The sequence below is a fragment of the Colossoma macropomum genome, unplaced genomic scaffold (assembly GCF_904425465.1).
Source record: "Colossoma macropomum unplaced genomic scaffold, Colossoma_macropomum, whole genome shotgun sequence".
Lineage (NCBI taxonomy): Eukaryota > Metazoa > Chordata > Actinopteri > Characiformes > Serrasalmidae > Colossoma > Colossoma macropomum.
The window spans coordinates 24,668,271-24,694,765 of NW_023494784.1; the positions used below are offsets into that span (position 1 = coordinate 24,668,271).

At 40.4% G+C, this 26,495-nt stretch overlaps 1 protein-coding gene across 4 annotated transcripts in view; it reads left to right on the forward strand.

Annotated features, from left to right (window-relative positions):
- The window catches only part of epha3 (eph receptor A3), a 90,628-nt gene extending 64,427 nt beyond the window's left edge, over positions 1–26,201 (forward strand). Inside the window, exons 8-18 of one of the 4 annotated variants that reach the window (XM_036563535.1) lie at positions 1,274–1,376; positions 1,894–1,958; positions 3,224–3,349; positions 4,618–4,803; positions 9,736–9,797; positions 12,132–12,341; positions 13,832–13,981; positions 14,669–14,862; positions 18,107–18,262; positions 22,950–23,042; positions 23,838–26,201. In XM_036563535.1, coding sequence (XP_036419428.1) covers positions 1,274–1,376; positions 1,894–1,958; positions 3,224–3,349; positions 4,618–4,803; positions 9,736–9,797; positions 12,132–12,341; positions 13,832–13,981; positions 14,669–14,862; positions 18,107–18,262; positions 22,950–23,025 — 1,328 coding nt within the window. In that variant the 3' untranslated portion in view covers positions 23,026–23,042; positions 23,838–26,201. Of the gene's footprint in view, positions 1–1,273; positions 1,377–1,893; positions 1,959–3,223; positions 3,350–4,617; positions 4,804–9,735; positions 9,798–9,957; positions 11,612–12,131; positions 12,342–13,831; positions 13,982–14,668; positions 14,863–18,106; positions 18,263–22,949; positions 23,043–23,837 lie in introns of those variants that run through there. The other 3 variants (XM_036563462.1, XR_005006831.1, XM_036563606.1) reach the window with 3 other exon arrangements.
- The last annotated feature ends 294 nt before the right edge of the window (positions 26,202–26,495 follow it).

Genomic DNA, 26,495 nt, shown 5'->3' on the forward strand with positions numbered 1-26,495 from the left:
TTTCCAACATGCGTACTGTCAGCATGTTACATTTTTGTGTTCTTTGTGCTGAATGCAGTTGCTTTTCTCAAAATTGCCTTTTATCTACTGCTATTTTTGTAACTGTCTTAACTACTGTTTGGACGGGATTCTTTTTAAATGTGGGGTAATGTTGCATTTACCAGTTCCTCAGTGATTTTAGTTCCATCCGAATGCACAATGTCAGTCATTTTTTTTTGACTACATGCTCCTGTTCCAGAAAAGATTCAACCACCTTTTATCTTCTATAAAACACACCATAGATATATACCCAGGTTATATGAATCCCTTGTGAATCGACATAAAAACACTGTCATATCCTGCGAAAAAGGAGTTTCTTTAGTATTGAGGCACTGAAAACAGTATTTTATATCACTGCATTTTAAAAACACAAACTAGTTATGTATATTCAGTTACATTATAATCTTGGATGCCTCTCAGGCCATGTCACTATTGATGGCAGGAAGGTCCCATCATGATTATAGCATTAAGCCACATAGAGTAGCGTGTGCATTTGATATACTGTATATCTGTTTTCAGAGCAGAACCTTTTTTTTCCTATGCCCTTCTTCCTAATGAAACATTTATAGGAAATCAATGCACAGTCATGGAATGGAATGATACAGTGCAGGCGGCAGTCGCTTTCTTCTCCGCAGGTTACTGAGCTGGTCATGCCTCTGTAGACCTCCATATGCATAGCAAATGTGAAATGTAAAATGATGGCGTAGTCCTCCTGAGATGATAGCTCCCATTATTCATCTGTTAATCTGAGCAGAAAAAGCTCTAAATTTGGGTTCCTGATTCTCAGTCGCCAGATCTTTCCTTCTCTTTAGTTCAAGTCTAGTGGCTTGTCAAAAGTCATTTAAAGAGAATATGGTTTCTTTGGAGTAAATATGATTTGATAATTATATAAAATGATGGTTATTTGTCAGAAATGGATGAAAAGAGGGATAAAGGATGGTGACAAATGTGTTCTGGGCTGTCTTCTACTTGTTGCCCTAGATTTAGTATTTAAATTGAGTGTTACTTAACCTGGCACTGAACAGCAATGAAGAAAAAACTTTCATACTACACTCTGTTCATAACGTGGAACACACATGCATATTTGTTCCCTGTGAAGAAAGTTCTTGTTCTTTTTTAAACCTGTGCATTAAAAATTGTCAAAGAACGTTTTAGTAAGATACATTTTACTTCTTACTCTGTAAGTTCAGTGTAATCTGATTCAATCTAATTCATCTCGTTCTCTCTCTTACAGCCTTTTCAATCTCCAGCGAGAACAGTCAGGTGGTGCTGATTGCTATCTCCTCTGCTGTGGCCATCATCCTTCTCACAGTGGTTCTCTACATTGTGATTGGCAGGTCCGTCTGTCACTCACACAACAACTTCACAGGGCTTAAGTGTGGCCATCTTGAAGCTGTCACTTCCTCATTATATGTGTCCCTTGCTGTACCCCCCCCAACTCCTCCCCACCCCTCGGATCTTCCGGATGAAGATGTGCACGTTGAAGATCATGCCCCTGCATGTCAACTGCCTATATATATAGTTCTGGATGATTCGCTTGGCAGAAGCTGTATTATTTTTCTTGCCTCTGCTTTACTTAGCGTAACGGGCACTGTGAGAGCTAGAGTGTCAAGTCATGCAGAGGGGCTGATCTTGGCAGACTGCACTGTTGAAAGAGTGCATAAATCTCTGGCTTATTATAAGACCCCAAAATACTGTAATGCCTCATAGCAAAGCAAAACAGTCAGATCCTGCCTGGCTCTGACTTTTGTCTACTCAAGTCATTACATGTTGCCCAACATAGTGTAGAGTAGCAAAAGGCTCACATAAATGTCTTTGACGTTAATTATTACCTTTCAACATTCTGATTGGCAGGTTTTGTGGATACAGCAAATCCAAACATCCAGACGAAAAGAGACTTCACTTTGGCAATGGCCACTGTAAGTATACGTGTCTTATAAAGTCTAGGATTCAACTTTTCCTGAGACTTTAACTTGTAAGGGTGAAAATTTTATTTTGTTACATTAAGGCTAATCACCATGTACAAACCTTAATTTCCAAAATGTTGGAACAATATGCGAAATACTAATAAAAACAAAAAGCATTGATTAGTTCTACATTAAATTTAAACATGAAAATTAAATTGAAAATTGAGAACATGTACAAGAACATGATATGTAAATATATGCTCTAAATTAAATTAAATTAAATTTTTTGCCAGCACCATGTTGCAAAAAAGTTGGGACAGGAGCATGTTGACATCATCTTTCCTTTTAACAACACTTAATATGCATTTTGGGGGTTGAAGACACCAATCAATGCAGTTTTGAAAGCAGATTTTTTTTATAACATTCTTCTGATATACAGGTCTTACGTTTCCACTGTATATCACTCCATTTCAGATGAGCTTGAGTCCAAAGAAGTCAAGATTCTGTGTTTTTGGACACTGTTGAGATATGGATTCCACTGTGTGTAGTACAGTTTTAAGTTGCATTTGTAGATGCAGCAACTAAAGGTGTATATATATCTCTAAGCCCGTGTGGAGACATCCACCACAGAAGCATACCAAGGTTTTAATGCAGTGCCGTGTGGGGGATTGAAAGTCACAGACCTTTGGACCCTTTACGCACAGATATTTCTTCACACTCCCAGAACCTTTTGGTGATATTATGCCCCGTAGAGGGTGAAACACCTAAAAGCCTTGCAATCAGTAATTGAGGAACGTTGTTCTTAAACCGCAGGGTTACTCACGGGTGCATTTTTATAAAGACAAGTGGCGAGCTTCGACTCATACTTGTTTATAAAGGACTCAGTCTTTCAGTTTTTTAGTTTGTTTATTTGTTTGTTTGTTTTTAACATTTCACATTATTTCTTGTTTTAAATTGCCAGTGCTCAAAATTTTAAGGAATGTGCTGCTGGAATCACTTTCAGAATGAGCAATAACAATGAAATTGATTATGTAAAACGTTTAAATATCTTGTCTTTGTACTGTTTTCATTTAAATGCCTGTAGAGGTGGTTTATAAATTGCTGTTTTCTGTTTTCATTTGCATTCCAATTTTGGAATGGATGTTTGTAATTAAGTTCTAAATATCAGTTAGTACAGAGAATCTTCATATTCAATTAGATAATGTAACCAGTGATGAAAACCAAGCTCCCCAGTTACCTTTATAACAGTTTTGATAACAAACAATTTCTCATTTCAGTGCGACTGCCTGGTATCAGAACTTATGTGGATCCGCACACTTATGAAGACCCAAGTCAGGCGGTGCACGAATTCGCCAAAGAACTTGATGCATCCTGCATCGCCATCGACAAAGTAGTGGGTGCAGGTATGCAGAGTCGTCCCTCAATCTCTCGAGCTATAATACACCGTTACCTGCAAGAGGACAGGATGCATTTATAACAGATGTGGCAGGCAATGTAAATGAGAATCATTTAGCACCTCAGCTGGAAGTGTGTGCTTCTGATTGTGAGTAGTGAGATGGGGAGAGCATCGCTCCCAGTGCTCATCCTCACCGCCTCACTGCCTTTAATAGAGTGCCTGCTGCCGAAGCAGGGGAGTATGGGTAAGCGGAGCGTACCTCCAGCTGGGATATTATTTTTCACCCCCTGTAGCTCGTTCTCTCCCAGGCACTCCACGTTCCTGATGTCTTAAACAGTAGAGCACACATCAAGATAATGCCTTGTGATTTATAGCTGCACAGACCAATGCAAGAGAACATGGCAAATAATGGGACAATGCTCTATAGGTTTGCTCTTAAGATGCCACTGTAAAGCCATTACACAAACATCAGGCTTTATGACTTACAGATAAGTGCTTTCTCCCTCATAACAGTTTTTGATGCTATACTGTTACATGTAATTGTAAAAAATGTCTTGGATTTTGTGACAATTTGAAAGTAAAAAAGATTTATTTGCAGGTTACTAGTGATAAAATAATCTTTGACTGTTTACTGTAGCTGTTGTGAATGGAAGATGCAACTTGCATCACGTATCAGCCTGACTTCTGTAGACTCTTAGGCAAAGCTAAAACTTCAGGATGGTCGGTATTGTCTGTACACTGGCCAAGTCTACTGGGGCGGCTGTTTAGACAGCTTGCAAATTTTCCAGTGAAGTTTTTCCAGATATCAACCCAGGACTTCACCCTTTTCTTCAAACCTGCATGGGAAATAATTGTGCATTAAATTACGTAAGTAGAACAGGATTCTTGACTGGATAGCTGTGTAATGACATCATCTTTGCCCAAAACTCTATCCAGGGCTCTGTCACCACCCGTCTCTGTAGAGGTATCTGGCTTCCTACAGAGAACTTTGAAGTGGCCTTGCAGCTTATGAAAATCCCACCTGCATAGCAGTGTGCCTCATAAATCAAATTAAAGACACTGGAATACATAATTTGTACATGAACAGCAAGACACTAATGCCTTTTTCTGTCTCACGGTGCTTTCAAAAATATCCAGATCTCCAAGTTAATCTTTTATTTCAGCACTTATCTTATGACAGAGATAGATTAATTGTGGTTCACTTATGATATGAATATTTATCAAAATGAAAAATAATTTATTTAGACACTTTTTTCCACAATTGTATGTTTGCAGGTGAATTTGGGGAGGTGTGCAGTGGCCGTCTGAAACTGCCCTCTAAGAAAGAGATCTGTGTGGCAATTAAGACTCTCAAAGCCGGATACACAGAGAAGCAGAGGCGGGACTTCCTGAGCGAGGCCAGCATCATGGGACAATTTGACCACCCCAACATTATCAGACTTGAAGGCGTGGTCACTCGCAGTGAGTGTCTTTCCATACATTTCAGCTACACTGTGCATGTTTAAACTATTATAATTTTTTCCTCATGCCATTTTTCATTCTCATGCTAAAGGGAGTGAGATGAATGTTTTACTTTCACTAAGCCTGGAAGGATAACTTATAATGACTCTCTGGTGCAGAATGGTGTGTTTAATCCACGTGTAGGATTCATTTATCATCTTTAACTTTTTGAGTTTTGGTTTCGAGCTGCATATTAAGTGCAAGCCCCTTTTGGGAGGGTCTTGTATTAAATATTAGCTGTTTCCAGTTATAGATTAGTGAATGTCATGAAGTTGGCAAATTCCCTCCTTGGGAAAGCCACTGTTTTATTGACCTGTTTCTTGTAATCTTGGGCCAGTTTCCAAAGAGACAGAATTCACCTGGTGTCGTAAATCTCGGCAGATCAATCTCCATTATTTGGCATGATCAAAGCCTCTGTCTCTAATCCACACCACAATCCCTCTCAGGAGGCTCTTTAATGGGATAGTTTTTCAGATTAGGCTTTTTCTTCTAATGGAGTGATTGTTATGGTCAGATGGAATATAGAAATAATTGCTTTGAACTTTGGGCTTCAATTAAACTTCATCGTAACCTTGACTTTGCTTCTGCTTGTTAAATAGCCCTGCCCACTTTTAACTGAAGTAATAACTGAATCCAGCATTTTGCACATCGGTTAAGAATGGAGGCAGTCAAGAAATAGCTTAGACTCAAGATAATAAAACTGCTGCAATAAAACCTTTCTAAACAAAGTCCAAATGACTTTAAAAAATTAAGCAGCCGTAATCTTTTTTATAACAAACATTTATTAACCAGTGTAGTAGTGGTCATGCAACTTTCTATTTTTTTTTGTGTGTGTGTGTGTGTGTGTACAGTCGTATGCAAAAGTTTGAACACCCCAAGTCAAATTACATTTTGTTGATTTTCTTGGTGAAATTAGCACATCCTCTACAAGGAACAAACTGAAATATGGTATTTATTTTAGTGCACAATTTCTGTGCACTAAACATGTTAAACATGTTAGGAAAAATAAAACCTAAAATATAAAATGTGGCATAACTTTTGCACAGGTCACATTTTGTGTTGTGAAGTAAATGTCAAAAAATTACTGCTACCTGCATGGTCAAGTCTAATAAGGGGGAAAAAAACCCTTCAAACTCATTTTTTTTATTCATTTTGTCTTACACAGTTCTCAGAAAGGAATGAAAAAAATGTTAATTTTATGTCTATAATTCCTCTGAAAACTTCACTGTGAATACTGGGGCAAAAAATGCCAATTTCTCCTTTAATCTCTTCTTGTCTTTCAGTAGCACAATCTCTCGCTGCAGTTATAGTATGCATTTTTTAATATGAACATAATAGATTAAAACCAGTCGTTGTTTTTTTTCTTTATTTTTTTATTGTTGTTACTTACAGTATTGCGTAGTGGTTGTCATAAAATTCAGGTTTTGCAGATTAGACAACTTGCATGGCGAAGTCTAACAGAAAAAAAAAAAATCTCTTCAAACTCTTGGCCAAGTTTTTGATTCATTTTGCCTTGAACGCTGCAAAGAAAGGAATGCAAAAATTTCCTTTCATGTCTACAATTCCTCATAAAATGAGGATTATGTTTGTCTAATAAATCTTACAATGGTCTACACTTATTAGGCTTGTAAATAATAAGAAAGCTCAGTGTAAATGACTGTCGATTGTTACTGATGTTGAGACTGAGTGTCTGCGTGTGTGTGTGAGAGAGGGAGAGAGTGGGACGGGCTGTACATTCAGCACATGTGTGTGATTGAAAGCAGCTCTGGTGTGCAGGGTTTTGGCAGTGTTTGTAGGGGAGGCTGGCATGCGTCTCCTGTAGCCTGTGACGTGACGTGATTTATTAACTCGGCCCTGTTAATTCTTAATAATCCAGAGACTTTCACACCCCATTTAACCTGCTGCTTTTGGCCCTGCATTTGGCAAAATATTTGTGGAGCTGCAATTGGTGCTTCACAGGGACACAGAGGCTGCGATACTGATTATGAGCTGAGTTTCAGAATCAAACATTTACAGCAAGAGAGTTATTATTATTATTATCATCAGAAACCACAAGAGCTGTCAGATGAAATAAAAGGACCTATCTATCGCAGCTCAGTGAAATGGAAGAGTGTGTTTAATAGTGTCTCTGACTGTTTGCAGTAAAAAAGGCCCTCGTGTTTGGAGAAAGAGGTGGGCAGACCTATCTTGACATGTAACAGGTTGGACTGATCGTCTGCTCTGTGGAGTAAACCTTGGGGTCTAAACAGCTCCCACCGAGATAGCAAGCCGTGTATGACTCAACATCTTTCATTAAGCAGGCCGTGTTGGTCCACTTTGCTCGTGCTGATTGTGTGTATTTTATAAACACCGTTTATCACTGTGCTGTGCTGTCAGCTCCAGCTCAGGTCTTCTGTGGCCAGATGTGTGCCGTTCACATTGCTACATGCACATGTTTGGAAGAGTAAAGAGAGGAAATAAGACCATCTGTCAGCCAAGCATATTGCGGTAACAGCTCTGTTCTGGGCAATTCCTGCATTTTTCTTGTATTTTATTTATTTTCCCTGAAGTCTGCTTAAGATGTTTGTGTGGCTTTTTGTACCAAAAACAGTCATATTTCATTTTTACATTACCATTCTCCAACCTCCTTTAGAAATAAACAGGCTGCTGTTGTACCTGTGACTTTAAAACTGATATATGTAAATGACCTGTGTTCTAATTAGGTGACCTGTATTGTGCCAGTTGTGCCTGTTTCATTCAATTAAAAAACAGTCCAAACTGAAACACTCCTTATAACTTCATGTGAATGAGCAGAGCTAAACTACTGTAGGCTGGATATAGTATGTAAATTTGTTGATTTTTTTTTTCACATTGTAAAAACGAATTAAAAACAGGCTGTTTTTGCCAACTAATTTCCATATATGTTATGTTTTGAAACTTTGAAACTAAGTGGTTCACATCCCACATCAAATTTAGTTTGTGCATTATAAGGTGTTTTAAATCTTTTCATGCTGGGGCAAAAACCACCAATTTTTGACTTTAATCACCTTTTGTCTTTCAGCAGATAATCTCTTACTGCAGTTACTGCATTATGCCCATTTTTTTTTAACATGCTGGATCAAAGCCAGCCATTGTTTTTTGTCTCAAGCTACCGCTGCGAGCAGCAAACAGGTAGAGCAGACCTTCACACTTCAGTTGTGTCTTTTTGTTTCCCAGAGGGGACGAATGATTCTGATATCAGAAATAAACTCCTCATAATCTGGATTCCATTTTGAATGTCTGGGTGTGTTTGGTCTGTTCTGAATTTGTGCATACGTGGTCAGAAAGTGTCTGGCATCCCGCAGTGACGGCAGAACCATTTATTATGTTGAATGTGGAAATCGTCTCAGTCATATCAAAACCATGTATCTCTGTTTTTTTCTATTTGCATTTTTCTTTGAACACAGCAGCTGCTCTTTATATTGTGTGAACATATCATGATGAATAGACTTTCAGAAATGGTACAAAAATTACTTAAAGCTGCACTATGTAAGCTTTTTTTTGTTAAAATTGAAAGAAGTAGTATTACTGAGCCAAGAGACAAGAAAACACTAACATATTGTGTGTGTGCACTGCTGCAAGTCACCCTGTAAGGCCTGAAATAATAATTGAAAAAGTCAGGCATCTGGTCAGATTTTGCTGGAGTTTTTGCTGGAGTTCATACATCTTTACATTTTAACTTCACACACACAGGCTTAAAAAGAAGCTCTGATTCAGTGTTTAGGTCTCAAATGCAAAATCAACATTATGCTGATGAAGATATGATCACAACAGTAGATCATTCACTTACATCCTCAGAAGACACATCTCTCTCTTTGTGTACTCTTTAAACACACTCATAAACATCAGGCTCATCTGCTCAGAGAAAGGGTTGGAAACACAACCAAGGTTACAAAACAGTGCTCTTCTGAACCCTGCGTGCAATTGCACATTTCCATCAGTGAGGTCTCCAAATTTCCCAAATTTACGTAGTGTAGCTTTAATTAAATAAGACCTTGCTACATTCACATTAAAAGAGAAGAGGATTTGTGTCTTCTCCTGTGAAGTTACCATTTTGGAGATTTGGGTTTGTTAGGACAGCACCGATATGCAGCGCTGATATTATAGGTGTTTCCTTTTAAATCTAGTATGATGGTGATAAAACCATCTCCTAGGCAAAGTTTAATGGGTTAAAGACGTTTTTTTGTACATGAACCTTCAACAGGCACTGAAATAAGGTGCAGATGATAAAAGCAGTAATTTATGGCCAGCGGAGAGAGGGAATAAAGCTGTCAGACAGTGACAGCTGACCTTGAGGGCCCTCTAAATTCAGCCAGAGGCTCTTTTCATCCTGCAGGAAGCGCTCTTGAACCCAAGGCCACAGTAAGTCACGGTTATGACGACTGACCCCACCATGTCGGAGGTGTCGTGTGAAGAAGTGCGCCCAAGTACTGCGAACCCTGCTATTGTCATGGGGGCTCAAACATGTTGAAAGCTCCAGGGCTGGCCCAGTTTGCAGTTCCAATCTGACCAATTCACTCCTCCAACCTGTAAAAAACGCAGCTGTTAAACCTGGGCCTTTTTTTATAATACCCATGTGTAGCCACACTGAAAGCGCTAAATCTCATCTCAACTAAAACATTGTCATTATAGAAATAACTTTGCAAAGTTACAGCATAATGACTATGGCATACATCTTGAAATAACAAGCCACAGTTTCAACTAATCCAAATGTATGTAATTTTTTCTTCAAATGTCACAAAATGGCTCATTAGTTTTCAAATTAGCAAACCCTGCTCAAATCAGCTCCAGCTCCAGTCAACACACCGCAAAAGCTTCAGAAAATGCCTTCGGTTCTCTCAAATCGTCGCTATCTAACGCTCTCTCTCTCCCCAGGTAAGCCAGTGATGATAGTGACAGAGTACATGGAGAATGGATCTTTGGACAGCTTCCTACGAGTGAGTATGACATGCTGAGAGCGGTTAATGAGCCTCCATTATGTATGATCACAGGAACGGCGCAGAGGTCTCATCTTAAACTGATTTAAATACCCTTCTCCCTCTCCTGCTCTCTCTCTCTCTCTCTCTCCCCCTCCGCTTCTTCCCCACATCCCTGCAGAGTACCTGCTCATCACAGCTAGCTCCAAATTCTCTCTGTTGCTTAGAACATCTCACTTTCACTTGCACAAACAGTCACAAATTGCTGTCTGATGCTTCACTTCTGTATCTATTTGCTATTTAGAGAACTGATTGGGAGACAGTGGCAGTTACTATGTAAAGTGATCAGTGTGTCTTAATTTGTGTCTTTTTTTTCCATAGAAAAAAGAGTCAGTCTTCTTTAAAAAAGATCCTGATGTTACCTGTGTTTCAGAAGCTTTTAGGTGTCACTGGTTTACTCAAGCTTATCTGCACCACGGCCTGATTCACTCACAAAAAGCAAAGGCTCCTATTAGAGAAAAGAAACAGGGGGCACAGATTTGCAAATGTACAGGCTGTGACAGTGTGGGGGGACTGGCCTTCTGCCTGCCTGCCCAGCCATGCCAGTTAAACAGACTGGGCATGCTCTGTCCTTCAAATGACTTCTCATTATGGCTACATAAGCACTGCGAAAACAAACAAGCAAACAACAGGCTGTGTAGCACGTGTGCCATGCAGGGGGACGGCCCATCTGAAAAGTGCTGATAAACGCACTAATGAGCTCATTAAATGGGTCAGCTTAACCTTTGGCTGCCGCAATCCAGCCTTGGCAATGCTACACCTGACATATGAATTTACCAGCCTTTCTGTCAGTTTTCAACCATTTACCACCACCGGGGCCATGCCAGACAATCTGCTATTTGTAGAACAAGATGATCACATTCAAATTTATTGCACATGTTGCGACTTTTTTCCTACTCATACTCAGAGTACATCGCACTTAGTGCAGCAGTAAAACAAATTAGGATTTACTATATGCCTTGTCTTGTCCATTTTGCAGAGTACAGAGTTGTTATGAAAAACCTCTGCTTCAGGACAAGGAAAGGGAGAGCACTGGAGTTACACACTGCAATTGCAGTTAAATACAGGCTCTGTATGATTGAAATTAGCATAGCATTAAAACATCATGATCAGAGACAGGCTCGATTTAGCAGGACCAATCTGAACTGTATTCCATATGCGCCTGCACAGTATCTCACTTCCAAAAAAAGAGAGAACAGTTGCAGTGTTCTGGAGCAATTTCCTGCGCATTTCAGCGTGGCCTGCACTCTATCAAAGAAAACTGTCATCCTCCCCTGAATGCGTTTCCTCGCCACTGCTCATGTCACTATTATTAGCAAGACTTTGAACCTCTCCGAGCTCCAGTCGGTTCCAGGTGGTCCAGGATTTATTTTCATCTAAACTTATTTTGTATGCAGTACATAAACACAGCTCCCTGCTTTCTCTTATTCGCATAGAAAGAGAGGGATAAATACAGAAGGCAGCAGAGAAGGAGAAACAGAAAGAGACGGAGAGAAAAGGAGCATCTCTCACACTGGCCGTCTGTTGAGAGTACAGTTTGCCTGTTTTTAGTAAAGAAGGCTCTTTCTCCCGAGCTTGCTGACAAATCAATGCTATCTCGCTCATCCGGTCTGTCTCTCCTCTCCTCCTGAAGAGCTTCCTCTCCGAGTCCTGAGCACACCTCTCCACATATAAAAGCCCTTTTCAAACATGCCAATGTAAACAGCAGCAGGCTGCCAGTGAGGCTCAGAAAAAAAGGAAGGAAAACAGTTCAGATATGCACCCGCTGATCTGTTTTTGTGTATGTGTCTTATTTGTATTTTCAAATTGTAACAACTTGCAAGCAGCTCTTGAATGGATCATATCTGATTCTAGTTTTATCCGCTCGGTGGTGAATTTTCTCAGCTATCTGCCTGTTCAGGCAACTGAGATGTCATCCACAATAAGCTCTGTAAAATGTCATTGGAATGCTCAGACATGGTTTGATGTATGAACTCATCAGTTTTCCAATATTTTTCCTAGAGTAGTTTTATAGTACATAGATATGAAACACCTTGTTTGATCGTTTCTCTGTTTCTTTCTCTCCCTCACCCTCCATCTGTCCCTCCCTCCCTCCCTCCCTCACTCTCTCCCTCCCTCACTCTCTCCCTCCCTCACTCTCTCCCTCACTCTCTCCCTCACTCTCTCACTCTCTATTTTCCCCTCACTCTCTTGCTGTGTCTCACGCTCTCCTTTCCTTGAAAATAAATCTCTCTCTCTCTCTCTCTCTCTCTCTCTCTCTCTCTCTCTCTCTCTCTTTCTCTCTCTCTCTGTCAGAAACATGATGCTCAGTTCACAGTGATTCAGCTGGTGGGCATGCTGCGTGGTATAGCGTCAGGTATGAAATACCTCTCAGACATGGGCTACGTGCACAGAGACCTGGCTGCCCGCAACATCTTGGTCAACAGCAACCTGGTGTGCAAAGTTTCTGACTTTGGCCTGTCCAGGGTGCTTGAGGATGACCCCGAGGCTGCCTACACAACAAGAGTGAGTGATAGCTTACATCAACACGCGCTCCAACTGAAAAACACCATCTTTTGTTCCAGTCATGAATTCCTAAACCTGTCATTCATGAAAGATTTACAGCAAGCTCAGCACAGCAACAGGCCAGTCCCTTAACATAGCAGTCCAGGGTTGTTTGTTTACAAGTGAATAGATGAACATAAAAACAGCTAAATCCATCTGCTCTCCTAGCCCTTTTCTAGGGGTTAGTTGCTATGAGACTGAAGTAGCTTTCACCTCACTATCTCCCCTCAGCCAGCCTCTCTGTGAATAACTCCGCAAATTAATGACCATATATGTCACTCTCGCACGCATAAGAAGTCTCACTGCTGCAGACCAGATAGCCACCATATAAATAAATTCTGAGGCCGATAAGGTGAACATAAATCCATTGCATGACTGCCTAATTTAGAGCAAAGGATTTACCCCACACCTTGCTGATATACAGCATGTGTTGAGGAGAGGGAGTTCATTGCATTTTTACTCAGAGGAAACCAAAGATGTTCCCCACCATTTGCTTATAGCTAGCAGCATTCCAGCTTCCACTTAAAATATATGGCTTTAGAGTAACGGTGAGACCCCCCACCACTCTCTTCCCTGACATGTTGCCTCATTGCTTGGCTACAAGAGCTCCAAATCTATGAGGATGGTGGCTACTTCCACCTTCTCCCTCTATTAAACCCAGAGGACAGTGGATGGTGGGCATGTCAAATTGTACATTTATTACTGGTAATTTTGGTGCTTGGAGAGCTGGGACTGTTTATGTGTGCTCACTGGGGAAACCTGCATGCAAGTGGGTTTATTTTTTTGAGGTCTGTGTGTTTGGAGAAAGCAGAGCAGGAGTTGTGTGATTTGGCTGGATAGCCGGTTGGCTTTGGCTCCCCCCGGCACTCTTTCTTTCCACCCTCACTGCAGCAATGAGGGTTGAGCCCAGAGTAACTCCAGCAGCCTGCCTGCGAGCTCAGGCTGAGCTGGGTAAATACAGCGCAGCTCCTCAGGGAGGCCACTCTGCAGATGAAAGAAGCCCAGCCAGAGTTAAGAACCCACACCAGGATCAGTGCAGCTCGAGTCTTGTGTCTCAGCCACACTCGCACAGGCTCTGACGCTCTGCAGCTTGGTCCTGTATAAACGCTAACAAATGCTAATGCTACCTCTGCAGAGATTACGTCAACACCGTAATTTTATTCATTGCATGCATAACACTTTGACATTCCTCCCTGCCTCACTGAATGCTGTGACACATTACATGTGGCCTGTTTAAAATGTGTGACTACATGCAGATTACCCAGATTTAGCACTGTAATTTGCAATGAGTATTCCTGGCTTTTGCACAGTATTAGCATGTCTGTATATTATGCTAACCTTAAACTCATTTAACCACATGTTATTTTGCATGTTCTTCATTCAAAGCCACCCAAAACATGAAAGAATTCAAGAGCTAACGAGAGCCTGTTCTTGCACTTGTCTTCCCCCAGGGTGGCAAGATCCCAATTAGGTGGACGGCACCAGAGGCCATCGCCTACCGCAAATTCACCTCAGCTAGCGACGTGTGGAGCTATGGCATTGTACTTTGGGAGGTCATGTCCTATGGAGAAAGGCCTTATTGGGAGATGTCCAATCAGGATGTGAGTAGAGCAGCATCAGCCTGGCAAACTAATGAACTTCCTGCGGTGAGAGGAAGTGAGGCGTTGAGGGGACAGGTGGCAAAACGAAACCTGTTACTGACGGTTGGCTCAACAGAGAATGTCACCTGAATGCTTTCAGGCATGCAGAGACAGAGAGGAGGGAGAGCATATTAAGCCAAACATACAGAGGTCCTGCTGACGAACGGTCAGAGCTTAAAGATTCTGGTATTAAATTTAAGAAATCGCTTATCACTTTGAAACTGTTTACTGTCTGTAGTCTGTGCCTGTATTGCTGCCCTTACTCAAAGCAGTGTCCTCATTGTTATAGCTTAATGACTTCACTCTGCAGAAATGGGGCCACGAGAGTTTATTTTGACTCAATTACTGCAGCTTTGATGATCAATGGTTCAAAAGAAAGGACAACATTGCTAGACATTGCTAGTTCTGGTGCTCTCAAGAGACAGTTGATTTCATGTTGTCGCTAAGAAGAAAGCAAATCTGCTTTGCTTTCATCCAGCTTCACTCAGTCTGCCTGCAAGCCAGGGAGAAATTTGTAGAAAAAAGACTAAGACAGGAAATTGACAAAATAGTTCAATAAAGTTGCACTTCTCTACATCATAAACTTGGCATTTGAAATATAGACCTCAGCTTTGCAGTGACCTTTGCGATGTCTCTTCTGTGCATCAGGTGATCAAGGCAGTGGACGAAGGCTACCGTCTTCCCCCACCCATGGACTGCCCTGCAGCCCTGTACCAGCTAATGCTGGACTGCTGGCAAAAGGACCGGAACAACCGACCCAAGTTTGAGCAGATTGTCAGCATCCTGGACAAGCTTATCCGTAACCCTAGCAGTCTGAAGATCACAGCCAACACCGCCTCCAGGTAATGGATGGTTCATCCACCCACTGCATCCAGAGGGAGCAGCTCAGCGGTGAACATTGTTCTCTTTACAAACCACCACCCACTCTTGTTCTGCTCTGTGTCACATCCTGCTCATCAGCGCAGAGCTTTCACATGAACCTTAACAGGAGGAAACGGTCCCTTCCTCTCACAGACTTACGTCCATCCTTCTGATTCATATACGCATTTCCATCTTTTCCATCTGGCCACTGGTCATTGTGCCCCATTATCTATTGTATATACAACATCAGTATTTTCTGGAGATTATTTTTGCTGGACGCGACGTGTTTGTTTTTGGAGCTAGTTTGCAGTAATTGTCTTCAGACAGACAGACAGAGTGGGCAATAAACAGGCACTGGCTTCCTGCTCCTCCAGTCTCCAGGATGCAATCTATATTGTTGTTTGAGTTATTCAGTTTGAATCATACTTGTCCTCAAGCAAAGATGACATTCACGTTTACACTTCCTATCTGTTTAGAAATGGTCATTTTTATTTATGTGGTGCAATACTGCAGGGCTGAGGTCACTAAATAACCAACTGTTTCCTATGCGGTGTTGATATATGCAATGTAACAGTGAGCTATTTTATTATGAAGATGTCTGAGTGCATAACAGTGACTAATGATTTCTTAAGAAAGTGCAAATAGTTCCCAGGGAGTTTGCCTGTAATTTTTCTGATTGGCTTTTAACACGGCTGGCCAGAGAGCAGCAGGTCCAGGTGATTTATTGCTCTCTGAGCTAGACACGCTCCGAGGTGCCGACGTTGCTGGACTACAGCCGCAGCTGCGCCTGGTCTCATGCACCTCATTTATCTACATGCTGTATGTGCTAATAGAGCAGCAGTGCAGGCAGCTCCAGCTCCAGACCCCAGGCCCTGTAGACTGACCCTCAGCCGGAGGGACGAGAGAGATACACAGTGCTGTATAGACAGCAGGAGGTGAAATGTGGGCACCTCCGGGCTTAGAGATGGCGCAGGCACCCTGCTCCCTTCACAGCCAGTGGTGTGTTCATGTCCATGACGAAACTGCCCAGATGTCTCTCCCGTGAAGAAGAGGGGCAAAGTCCTTCCCTCCCCTATGCTCTCCCCTGAGAGCTTTAAAAACAAGATCCTATGCAGCCGCAGTTATTTAGAGGTCAGTACACCAATGGGGAGAGAGAGAAAGCAAGAGAACAGACAGAGGAGAGAGTGTTTACCCCTCTTCCTCTCCCACGTGTCTGCTGCAGTCGTGCAGAGAGAATGCTCTGAGTGGAGGAGCCAGCAGTTTTTGAGACACAGGGGTTTAGGCTATCACTTACATTTCCAACAACAAAGATGTTTCTTTTCATGTTCAACCTTCCCTCAGTGCCTTATGTGTTTTGGTGAGAATTCAGCACAAGTCTGAAAATAAACCTCTGCATCAAAACAAAAAACAAAAAGACTGAGGTCATCCATAGTTTACTTGTATTCTCTGTAGGTTAAGGGCAAAGCTTGGAGTGATGCGTTCAGATCAATACCCTCAGTGGATCATGGTTTGGAAACTTGTTCTGTTCCAGTTTTAGCCTACGGAGATAAAAAAAAATGAGATCATCTGTTCAGCACACAAATCCTCTGCTAGTGAGCCTACAAGCTCAGTGTGCTGTTGTCTTTTGATAACCTGATGTCTGCCATAAGACTCTGCTTTAAGCAGCTCATTTTACAACAGTAGAGATGTCATTTGAAAAATCCTGCAGAGATCTCCAAACCGCACACTGCAATACAAATTAGCCACACATGTCTTCCACAGATATTCATTCAAGGCTTCAGTGTTCTGCTTTAGGGGAAGTCTTAGATTGAATGCCACTTATTTTCTAGGGACGGTCTTTGATGTATGATCCCCATCCTCTGCTTTGTTTTCTTGAACATATATGGAAGTCTCTGTTTTCACCTTTTTCTTTGATAGCCTTGGTACGTTTGATGTCAGTGACCAGCCGGCACTGCTTAGACTTTTCTGCCATTAAATAATTGTCTGAAATTTGCCATTGAAACATGTGACTGGAGGGTGTACTTCCTGGTATTATAATTTGTTTATTTGTGTTGCTATTATTAGACATCTCCAGAGGGACCATAATCTCATTTCCTACGCTCTATTCCCCTGGTTTTGATCAGGTGTTCTTGTCCCTGGGCTGTACATTGCAGATGCTGTTTTTCCTTAGCCCGGCATCAACCTTGGTATTTATAACATTGGCTGAATTGTTAGCACACCCATCATTGTTCCTTTGGAGCCACTGAGACCTGATTTGAACTCGTCTAAAACAGACCTTTGTGTAAGAAAATTGCGTTTTGCATTGACATATTTTCACAGACCAAAATATTCAATTTAATCAATTTAATCAAATTAATGTTGTTGGTCACATACACTTAGACAAAGTCACTAGAACACTGAATAATTGAATATTGAAAGCAGAGTTTGGGGGGTTTCATTCAACGAAAGATCTGAGCAGATTTAATATTTAAAGCCAAAATGAACAGGCAAATCTGTTTTGATGAAATGTTTAATTTAGCTGGAATATTTCTCAGCTGAGGCAGAATTTACAACATATTTAAATGTAATTAGGTTATAAAAGAAGTCGTTAACATGCCAATAAACCATTAAATGTTTCATAGTTGTACATGTAGTTGGTAGTACTTTTTGTAGTGCTGTCAATTTTCATGTCTATAGGATCACATTGATTTATTGACCGATTCAACGTTTTTCTCATAAATGTGCTTCAGATCTGCACATAAACATTGGAAACAAGCAGAGAAATAGTTAGAGTTGGCTATACAATAAAATAAACATTCCAATATGTATTGGATTTCGCCAGGGAATGTTTTCCATAACATGGATGGAGGAGAACAGCCCCTCTTCTCCACAGGTATTTCCTTATGGAGACCCTGTAAGCCAGTGTAGCAGTTGGATATTTTGGCCCAATGTGTTTGCTCTGTGCTGCATGCACTTTTATGAGGTTGTTTGCTCAATAGTCACGTTGTTCAGGCCTGATGTGAATTGCAGACCCTTTGACATCTTCTTCAGGGTGGTAACCTGACCTCAGGGTAAACTAGTGCAGCGTCTACTGGAGCGCTATAATGAAATGTATTGTCTGGTGGTCTATTCTACAGTGGATAGGTGTAGGTTAGGAACATGCATACTGACTTACTTGATCTGCATTATTCAAGATTAATAACATTTGTAGAACCAGTAAGAGAACTTGTTGTCTGTCTCTTTTAGGCCGGTCAACCTGCTCTTGGACCGGAACAGCACAGACATGGCCTCGTTCAGCACTATGGGAGACTGGCTGGAGAGCGTGAGGACATTGCCCTGTAAGGAGGCCTTCAGCGGGGTCAGCTATAGCTCATGTGACACGCTGCCCAAAACCTCTGCAGAGTAAGTCCACCTTCTCACACTGTACTCTCTGCTCATAGATAAACATTGTGAAACTGATTCAGTGTTAAAGAAAAACACTGTAGTTTTTGGATGGCTAAACAAATAATGATGTATTTGGCATCTACAGCTACAGTGCTTTTGTAATGACTTGAGTGGAGTAGGGTTAAACACAGCAGGCGTTAGAGATGTTTTGTAGCTCCAGCAACTGCAGCAGCAGTTGTTTGCAGTGACAAACCAGACTCAGAGACTGTTTGCCTGTTTCACAAGACTGTCACATGAAGGTAAACTTTCAGCAATCTTAAAGCAAGTCAGACAAGAAATGCAAGTGTGGTCTCTTTTTATGTTTACACTGAATGCTGTGACCACCCAAAAACACTCAACACAATAAGGAACCTATTTACAAATCTGCTTCCATTAAATATTGAGCCCAGCTTTGGCTAATCTTTTAAACATGGTTACTATTTTTTGATATTAATCAGTGATGACTGTGCTTTAGTTACGCTTACTTCTGTTTGCAGTTTAACATATGTGGAGAAGCGCCTTTAAGGAAAAAAAGCAGCTCTACTTGTGAACAAGTGTGGGGTACGGAATCAGCCAGATCCTTCAGTTTAGCTCTCCATTTCTGAATAATAAACTCTGCACTGCTTGATCTAGGTCTGTGGGAAAGGGTGCTTAGTATCTGGCCAGCAATCTTCTCCTAGCCTGCATAACATCTGCAGGGACACTTTTTCCACTCAATTGATAAGGTATTTGACAGTGTAAATAACGTGACATTCATAATCAAAATGATCAAAGCCAAGGTCCTGGAGTGGTGGTTTTGTTGTACTGCATGGTACCCTCTGGACTAGGCAGCTAAACAGTGGAATGCCAGCCCTGAGAGGGCTTTATATGTGTGTTTGGTTCAGATGTCTGGGTAAATAATTGCATGCAAATAGCAAGAGAAATGCTCTCCCTTACCCATGACCCAGATTGAGTAGCTTAAGATGCAGGTTGTCTCCTTATGGCTTAACCTTATATGGGAAGTGGACTGAGCTACACAGTAGGAGAGATATCTGAGAGAGAAAACAGAGACTGATCTTTGAAATTACTAAAAGGCTGGATTAACATCTGAGTGACTTCTGTGTAGCTATTTGCTTAGTGTTGTGTAACAAAATATTTAAACAGTACTGTTAATTAGTCACCTTTGGCAGCCTCCACTCATAATCTAGGGTCATCATATTGCAGACAGAAAGTATATTTTATAAACCCTGGAAATTGAGGAACTCTGGTATTTTTGAGGATGTGGTTTGTACATGGCTGCTTTTGGAGTTTTTCAGAGTTAATGGCATGCTGTCAACTCTGACTGAGATTGATTTTTTACAGCATGTGTCATGAGGAGGCTTACAGTGGCTAACCCTTCAAATTGTTTTACTGTTTATGCTGCTCTTCACTTTAAATAATCTCTTTAAACGCTACCAAAGCAAAACTTTTTTGTCACAAACTACCACTGTGAAAAAGCAAATGCATGGAATATACTTTATACTTCAGTCACCTCTTGTTACTGTGAAAGACGAGCAATATCAAATTGTAAATTATCTGAAATATGCTCTGAATATATGTTTACATTTGTTCAGAAACTGTCAAGCTGCATCCAGCCACAACAGTAGCAGACTGAGACAGCACTGTTCTCTGTTTATATAGACATAAACAATACTGTAGGGCACACAAAGTTCATGTAGATGCATTTTACTATGTCAAACATGAGCTCCCTGGTATTATTGTCATTTGATTTGTTCACCAGAAGTCTGTGTATGGGCAGGTTAATATTGTGCAAGTATGTGTATGTGTGTATATACACAAGGCTAAAAATGTCTATTTTAAAGATGCAAAACTCTCAGTTGATTTATGTCTTTAGATTCCTTACATACAGGGGTGGAAAATACTTAAGTAACTACTTAGTTACTGTACTTAATTTTTATTTTTTAATTGTTAAACTAATTGTTTAGATATTCATTGGTCAAAGTATAAAATATATCTCTATGAGAAAAATCATCATGCCAATCAGTTGAGTTGCCATAAATTTTATTATTGTTTTTATTCCTTACTACATTCACAGTGTAAAATAAAACAGACCCTGGCTGTGCTCATTTATCACATCACACACCAGCAAAAAGTCTTTTCATTTAAATGAAAATGTACCCCATTTTAATTCACTTAAGCACATTTTTGGCTCTGTACTTCCACTCTTAATTGAGTAGGATTTTGACACACTACCCACAATTATTGACACAATACTATTCTTGCATATACTGTTTTGATGAGTTTTACCAGTACTTCCTCATACCTTTTTAAATGCTTGTTGTCCCTCCTATGCCCCATTTGTGACATTAAGACTCACCTCTTCTATCAATTATCTAGAAAATGGTTCCCTGTTAAAAGTGTCTGTTATTGACAAATTTAATTTAATCACAAATACCCCTCAAAAAGACAAAGGATTCTTTTAAACTGACACCCTGTCACTTTGGATACTTACTGCGCTTATGTACCATTTACCTCTATAGTAACCTTCCTGGGTCCTGGGAAGGAAAGTTGTTGTGGAAAAAGAGAGTAAAGCCTTATTCAACAAAGGAACCGTCAGGGTTGATGAGCAGCATGCCATTATTGTGGGAACAAAACAGTTCATGTTTATGTCAAAAATACCAAACCTTTCCTTCAACAGGCTATTACAGTACAAACAGTTTATCTGGATTATAACTGTTGTTTCATTCATGGGTGTATGTGTGTAAGTGTTGGCAAGTTTTGTAGTCACTATTTCAGACTTCTCACAGTGACAGGGATTTTTTTGACAAATTGGGGAACGAAGTGAAAAAATCTTCAATAAATCCTTCCACCAGACTCCTGTCACACTTCTCTGCTTTATTTGGTCAACATCACAGTATTAGGCTGTCCTGACATGTAATTGACATTTAATGTCTCGCTCAAGCAGCATTTTATTTCTGTGAAAGTTTGGCCAGGAGAAAATCAGTGTAGTGCACTTACACCATAGTTGTTACACCAAGACTGGTTGTAAAATTTGACAGTTGCTATTGTATTGAATCATTGATCTCTGATAGGTTTATCCCATTAATACATTTTAAGAAATCAAAATGAATGAATGAATAAATAATATTAAATTAACTGTAATTTAAAATGTGCATGTTTGCAGTCAGTAATGTAGATGCATACATACTGTGTAGTCCATAAGTAACTGTATAAGTAACATATATATATATATGTGTGTGTGTGTGTGTGTGTATATATATATATATATATATATATATATATTTTATCTTTTGACCAGGAAAAGAATTTTATGAAGAATTTAAATTATGACTAAAAACAGAATAACAGAATTTTTTCTTTATACTTTTTTATCACTCTGGTATAGCTTATTTTTCAGCTCATCTATACTGAAGTCTCTTAGAACTTAGAACAGGCTTTTTCCATATACTTTTTAGCTATAACCTTTCTGTGGCCCTTCTTGGCAGGTAAGCCTTGTGGCTTACCAGTGGTTTGCATCATGCTCTGAATGCTGTGAGTTTATGCTCATGCATTTTTCTGTTTATGTTAGTCCTTGACACATCTATGCCTACAACCTGGAGAATGTTCTTTATCTGTTCAGTAGTTTTTCTTCATGATTGAAAGCGTTCAGTCATCCACTGCTGTGGTCTACCAAATTGTTTGCTATTGTTAAACTCACCAATGTGTTTTTTGCTTCTTAACAATGTATAAAACAGCTGATTTTGACAAACCTAATGTTTGACTGTCTGTGATTGGTTTATTTTGATTTTTGAACCTCATGATGGCCTGCTTTTTTGGCATTGATGCTTCTTAGGTCCTCATGACAACAGTAACAGGCTCCAGATGCCACATATAGAGTCAACTCTGGACCTTTTGTTAGCTCCCTTTTTATGAAATAATCATGCATCAACAAGAAACAGCTAAGCAGCCTGTTATATATAGAGGAAACGGGCTGTACTGACTACACAGCTCACCAAAGATGGGTGTATGGAAATGTTATCCTTTTATAAAAAGGGCTGTAATTCCTACACTGTTCACCCAGTATGGATGTAGATACACTCAAAGCTGACAGTCATTGCTTCTTTTCAAATCCCATGTGCTGCAATACAGGGCCAAACTAACCATTCTGCCATTGTCCGATTAATTGTGGACCGCACTTTAACTGAGTAATTGCCATAATCTTTCGACATTATTGTAAAATATCACCTCTGTCTATTGTAGGAACAGATTAATGAATGTTTGTGTGTGTCACTGCACCCTCTGTGCTGTTTTCTGTCCAAACAACTCATTAAGATGTCCTTTTATTGAGAAATTGGTGTTTAGCATGAATAATGAGTAACAGCAGTCACTGTTGTTTCAGCTTTTTGCAATCTAGAAACAGTGTAGCTTATCATTCTAATTTGAACTCTAGATAGCGTTTTCATTCCCTTGCAGTACAACTCTGTTATTGGTGGTAGTCTTGCACAATATGGCACTGACTTTGTTCATTGTTCACTATTTTCCAGTGTTTCACTTCAAGAACTTTTTTCTAGATTAGTTCTACTGGATGATGTTAGAACTGATATATGTGCAGCTGCTTGTTAAGAGCATCAAATGCATCCAGGCCAGTCAGTGTGGCGGTCACTCTAAAGGTTTGCTTTATCCATAGAATCTGCCTGGCTGAGGTCAGGCCTGCAGCCACTTGTCCTGAGTGGGAGCCGTCCATGGGAATTACGACCCTTTAGGCCTTAAAGACTGGATGGTGGGTTTCGATCATGGTTCACTGTGTGCTGACTCTCTGCTTGCACTGATGTTTATTTTAAAGGCCCTACAACATGCTGACTGCACATGCTAAAAGATCTGTCTAACTGAGCATATATGAACAGTTCTAACCTAGATCTGCTTGTACTAATATGCTTTGATAATGTCCAAGTTCACAAGGCCTCAAAATGTGACATTTTTTGCACCATTCCACTGAAATTGAAGCATCTATTTTCGCAAGACTGTACTAATTTTGTTTATGCTGCATTGTTTTAAAGTGTTAATCAGGAAAACAATGACAGTCTAACATTAGTTTGTGTGCATGGGGTGAGTAACATACACCATATGGTTATAGATTCTGAAATGTGGCTGTAAATAATTCAAGCTTGCGTCACTTGCTGCATGGAACTAATTAAATTAAGAAAATAAAAAAACTGTCTGGTTGATCTATCAGGTGCTGCTCCCCTCAAATCATGGCAGAGGAACTTTGTGTCTTATGTTGTGCTTCTGAATCTGTGGAGCAGCAACTCACATGTTTTATCAACCCACGAATCCATGAATGCAGAATTTCGCGGCCCATGTTGTCCATGGACATGACTGCTGCTCAGCTGACTGGTCGGCAGTGGCAGTACAGTGTCCTTCTGGGATACTCCAGTCTCTGTGATTGACAGGGAAGGTTTGCTGGAGGAGGGTAGAGGCGGAGCAGTGCTGAGGGCTTGTCATTACTGTCACCATATGTCATTCAGTGACTACTGCAGCACTCATACACTTTCTCTCCCTCTCCTTCGTCTCCCAGGGACTTCAAGAAAGTTGGCGTAACGATTGTCGGACCTCAGAAGAAGATTGTGAGCAGCATCAAAGCACTTGAAACGCACACGAAGAATGGCCCAGTTCCTGTGTAGAAAAAAAAAACATAGATAAATAAAGGAATAAAAAGGGAGGGACAGGAAAGAAAGAGAAATGTACACACAGGTGACTGTTGCTGCTTTTGGCTTTAACAGACAGGAATTCTGTATTAGAGAAAAGTAGAAACTACAAGTGAAAAGAAATCAGTGCATAGCAGAAGAGAAGAGTCTTTCCAGCACTTATTAATGGTGCTCAGGCAGAGAGTGTTGCCTCCCAGGCTATTGATGTGTTGCCTTATGTAGAAAAGAAGGAAGAGAGTGGGTGTGGCTCCGGGGCCTGGTGAACCTGTGCTCTTGGTTGGAGTCCGGGCTCCTGTCAGATCTCCACACGCCATGAGTATGTGTGTGAAGAGCAAGATGGAGCCGTCAGGAGCCAGGCCAGTCTCCTCCAAGCGGATACAACTGAAAGCTCTTAATGTATGACAGGAGAGAGGTGAGATGCCTTTAGTAAACATTGCAAAAGCAGCAGCTCTCATTGTTGGAAGGCTGCCCTTTCGGAGAGAACTGAACTCAAGCTCAAGGCCTCTTCCATCCTCACGAATCATTGGTCTATCTGTGGTCATGTTGGATTGGGTGTGTCTGGGCAGGCAGGAGACAAACAGCCTGCCAATACATGAGAGCCCCCTTTAATTTCCAGATTTTGCTACAGAACAAGAGAAATTGAGAAACGGATTCCAGTAAACTACACTACAGTTGCCCATAAAAGCAGGACTGCCAGATAAAGACAAGATTGATGTTCCAGCAATTTGCTAATGCTTCTGAGGATCTGACACAACGGGCGGCGTATTTGATTAACTATTAATCTATAAGAGAACGGGCATCTCAAACGGTCACGCTTGAAACATCCGGAGTCAACATGTATATGGTGAACTTGCTCCACTGATGGGATGTTTATGTCACTTTAAAAGTAAAGCAAATGCTTTCTTGTGCTGTTGAGAGAACCCCTGGATATATATTAACCAAAAGTGAACATGTGAATTTGTCAGCAACTTGAAAAATCAATGCAACTGTAAACTGTATATCCTAGATTTCTGAACATTCAGAGATCACTTTAAAAACATATTGTGGAATAATATTTTACTTTACTAATTTTGGAACATGGTCAGACATGTTGGTAGCACCTGCATATGTCCAGTTAGATCAGCGAGAGAGTAGATCAGAAGAACATTCTGACTGTAGAGGAGGATGGGAAGCGTTAGATGTGACAGGTAAAATGAAGGACTTTGGTGAAGAACATATCCTATAATTTACTGCAGTGAGTCCATTTTGGAAAAAAATAAAAAATCTTCAAATGGTAGTAAGATCTGTGAGGGGAAGTGCTTTAGGGACAATGTCAAGTACTATATCATTATTGCAAAAGCTCAGGATGCACATCCCTCATTCAGTCTTTGAGAAGCAAAAGAGAGAAGTGAATACCATGCAACCGACTACTTCAGGCTGAGGTTCTGTGCCATTGTTCATTGATTTGTTTTTGGCTGCAAACAGAAATAGAAATGCTCTGACGAGGTAGGAGATGCGTAGTCATTATATTCAGATAACCGTCATTGGCATTTTTGAACCTTTTATTAGTGCATCTTGATAAGGCTTATGCAGATCATAAAAGACTGAAAACGTTGCCCATGCAGAGAGTGACTTTCTCTGAAATTCAACACTTTATGAAGGAACTTTGTTAGCTCTTCCTCTGTTCCTCCTCAATCTGCCTGTAAATGTTGCTGCTCTCTCAGCTATTAGCATGTACATATGTAAACAGGACCTGTAATAATAGCAATGGTGAACCTAGCGGTACTGTCGATTACCCGGCCATCCCTTTGTACAAATGTTTGTATGTATAAAAGAATGAAAGAAAAATGTGTGCAAACTTTAAAAGAGCAAAAACTCCTTTGTATTATATTTTATGTTATTTTGTATCATATTTGTTTTTTACATTAAAAAAAGCAACGGTAATGACCTATTTATTTGATAACAAACAGTATACCGTGCCAATTTGAATGTTTTTTCTTTGTAGCATACAGTAAGTTATGACATGGTTACGTGATGACATTATCAGTGTTTTGTATTTTACTTTATGAAACTTCTAAAGAGCAATACTGTTTTGCCCCCCATCCTCCTCCTCTACTCTTTCTTTAGACCGGTGTGTGCGTGTGGGTCTGGGTGGGTGCGCAAATGTAGATGGCCTTGTCTACTAATGTAAAATGATTTGTAGTGGAAACATTTATATTTTTATAATAAACTGTCTGAAAATATTTTCTAAAGAAGGAATGCGGAGAGGATTGCGTCTCAGTGGCTTTATTTGAGTCTCCCTCTGTGTGCAGTATACACTACTGTAGAGAACATCCATACGGTGATCCCTCAGGATAAGACATAATAGATAAGCTCAGTCTTATCTGAGCAAAACATGATCAGACTAACTCTGTCGCCTTTTCTACCAGGTGAGGTGACTCAGAGGCACAACCTCAGGGCAAAGTGGGACTACAGTTGTGCTGATGTTGATGTTCTTGAATAAAGTCTTCTAACTCTGTTTAAATCCAGGCAGTATATGGTCTGAAAAG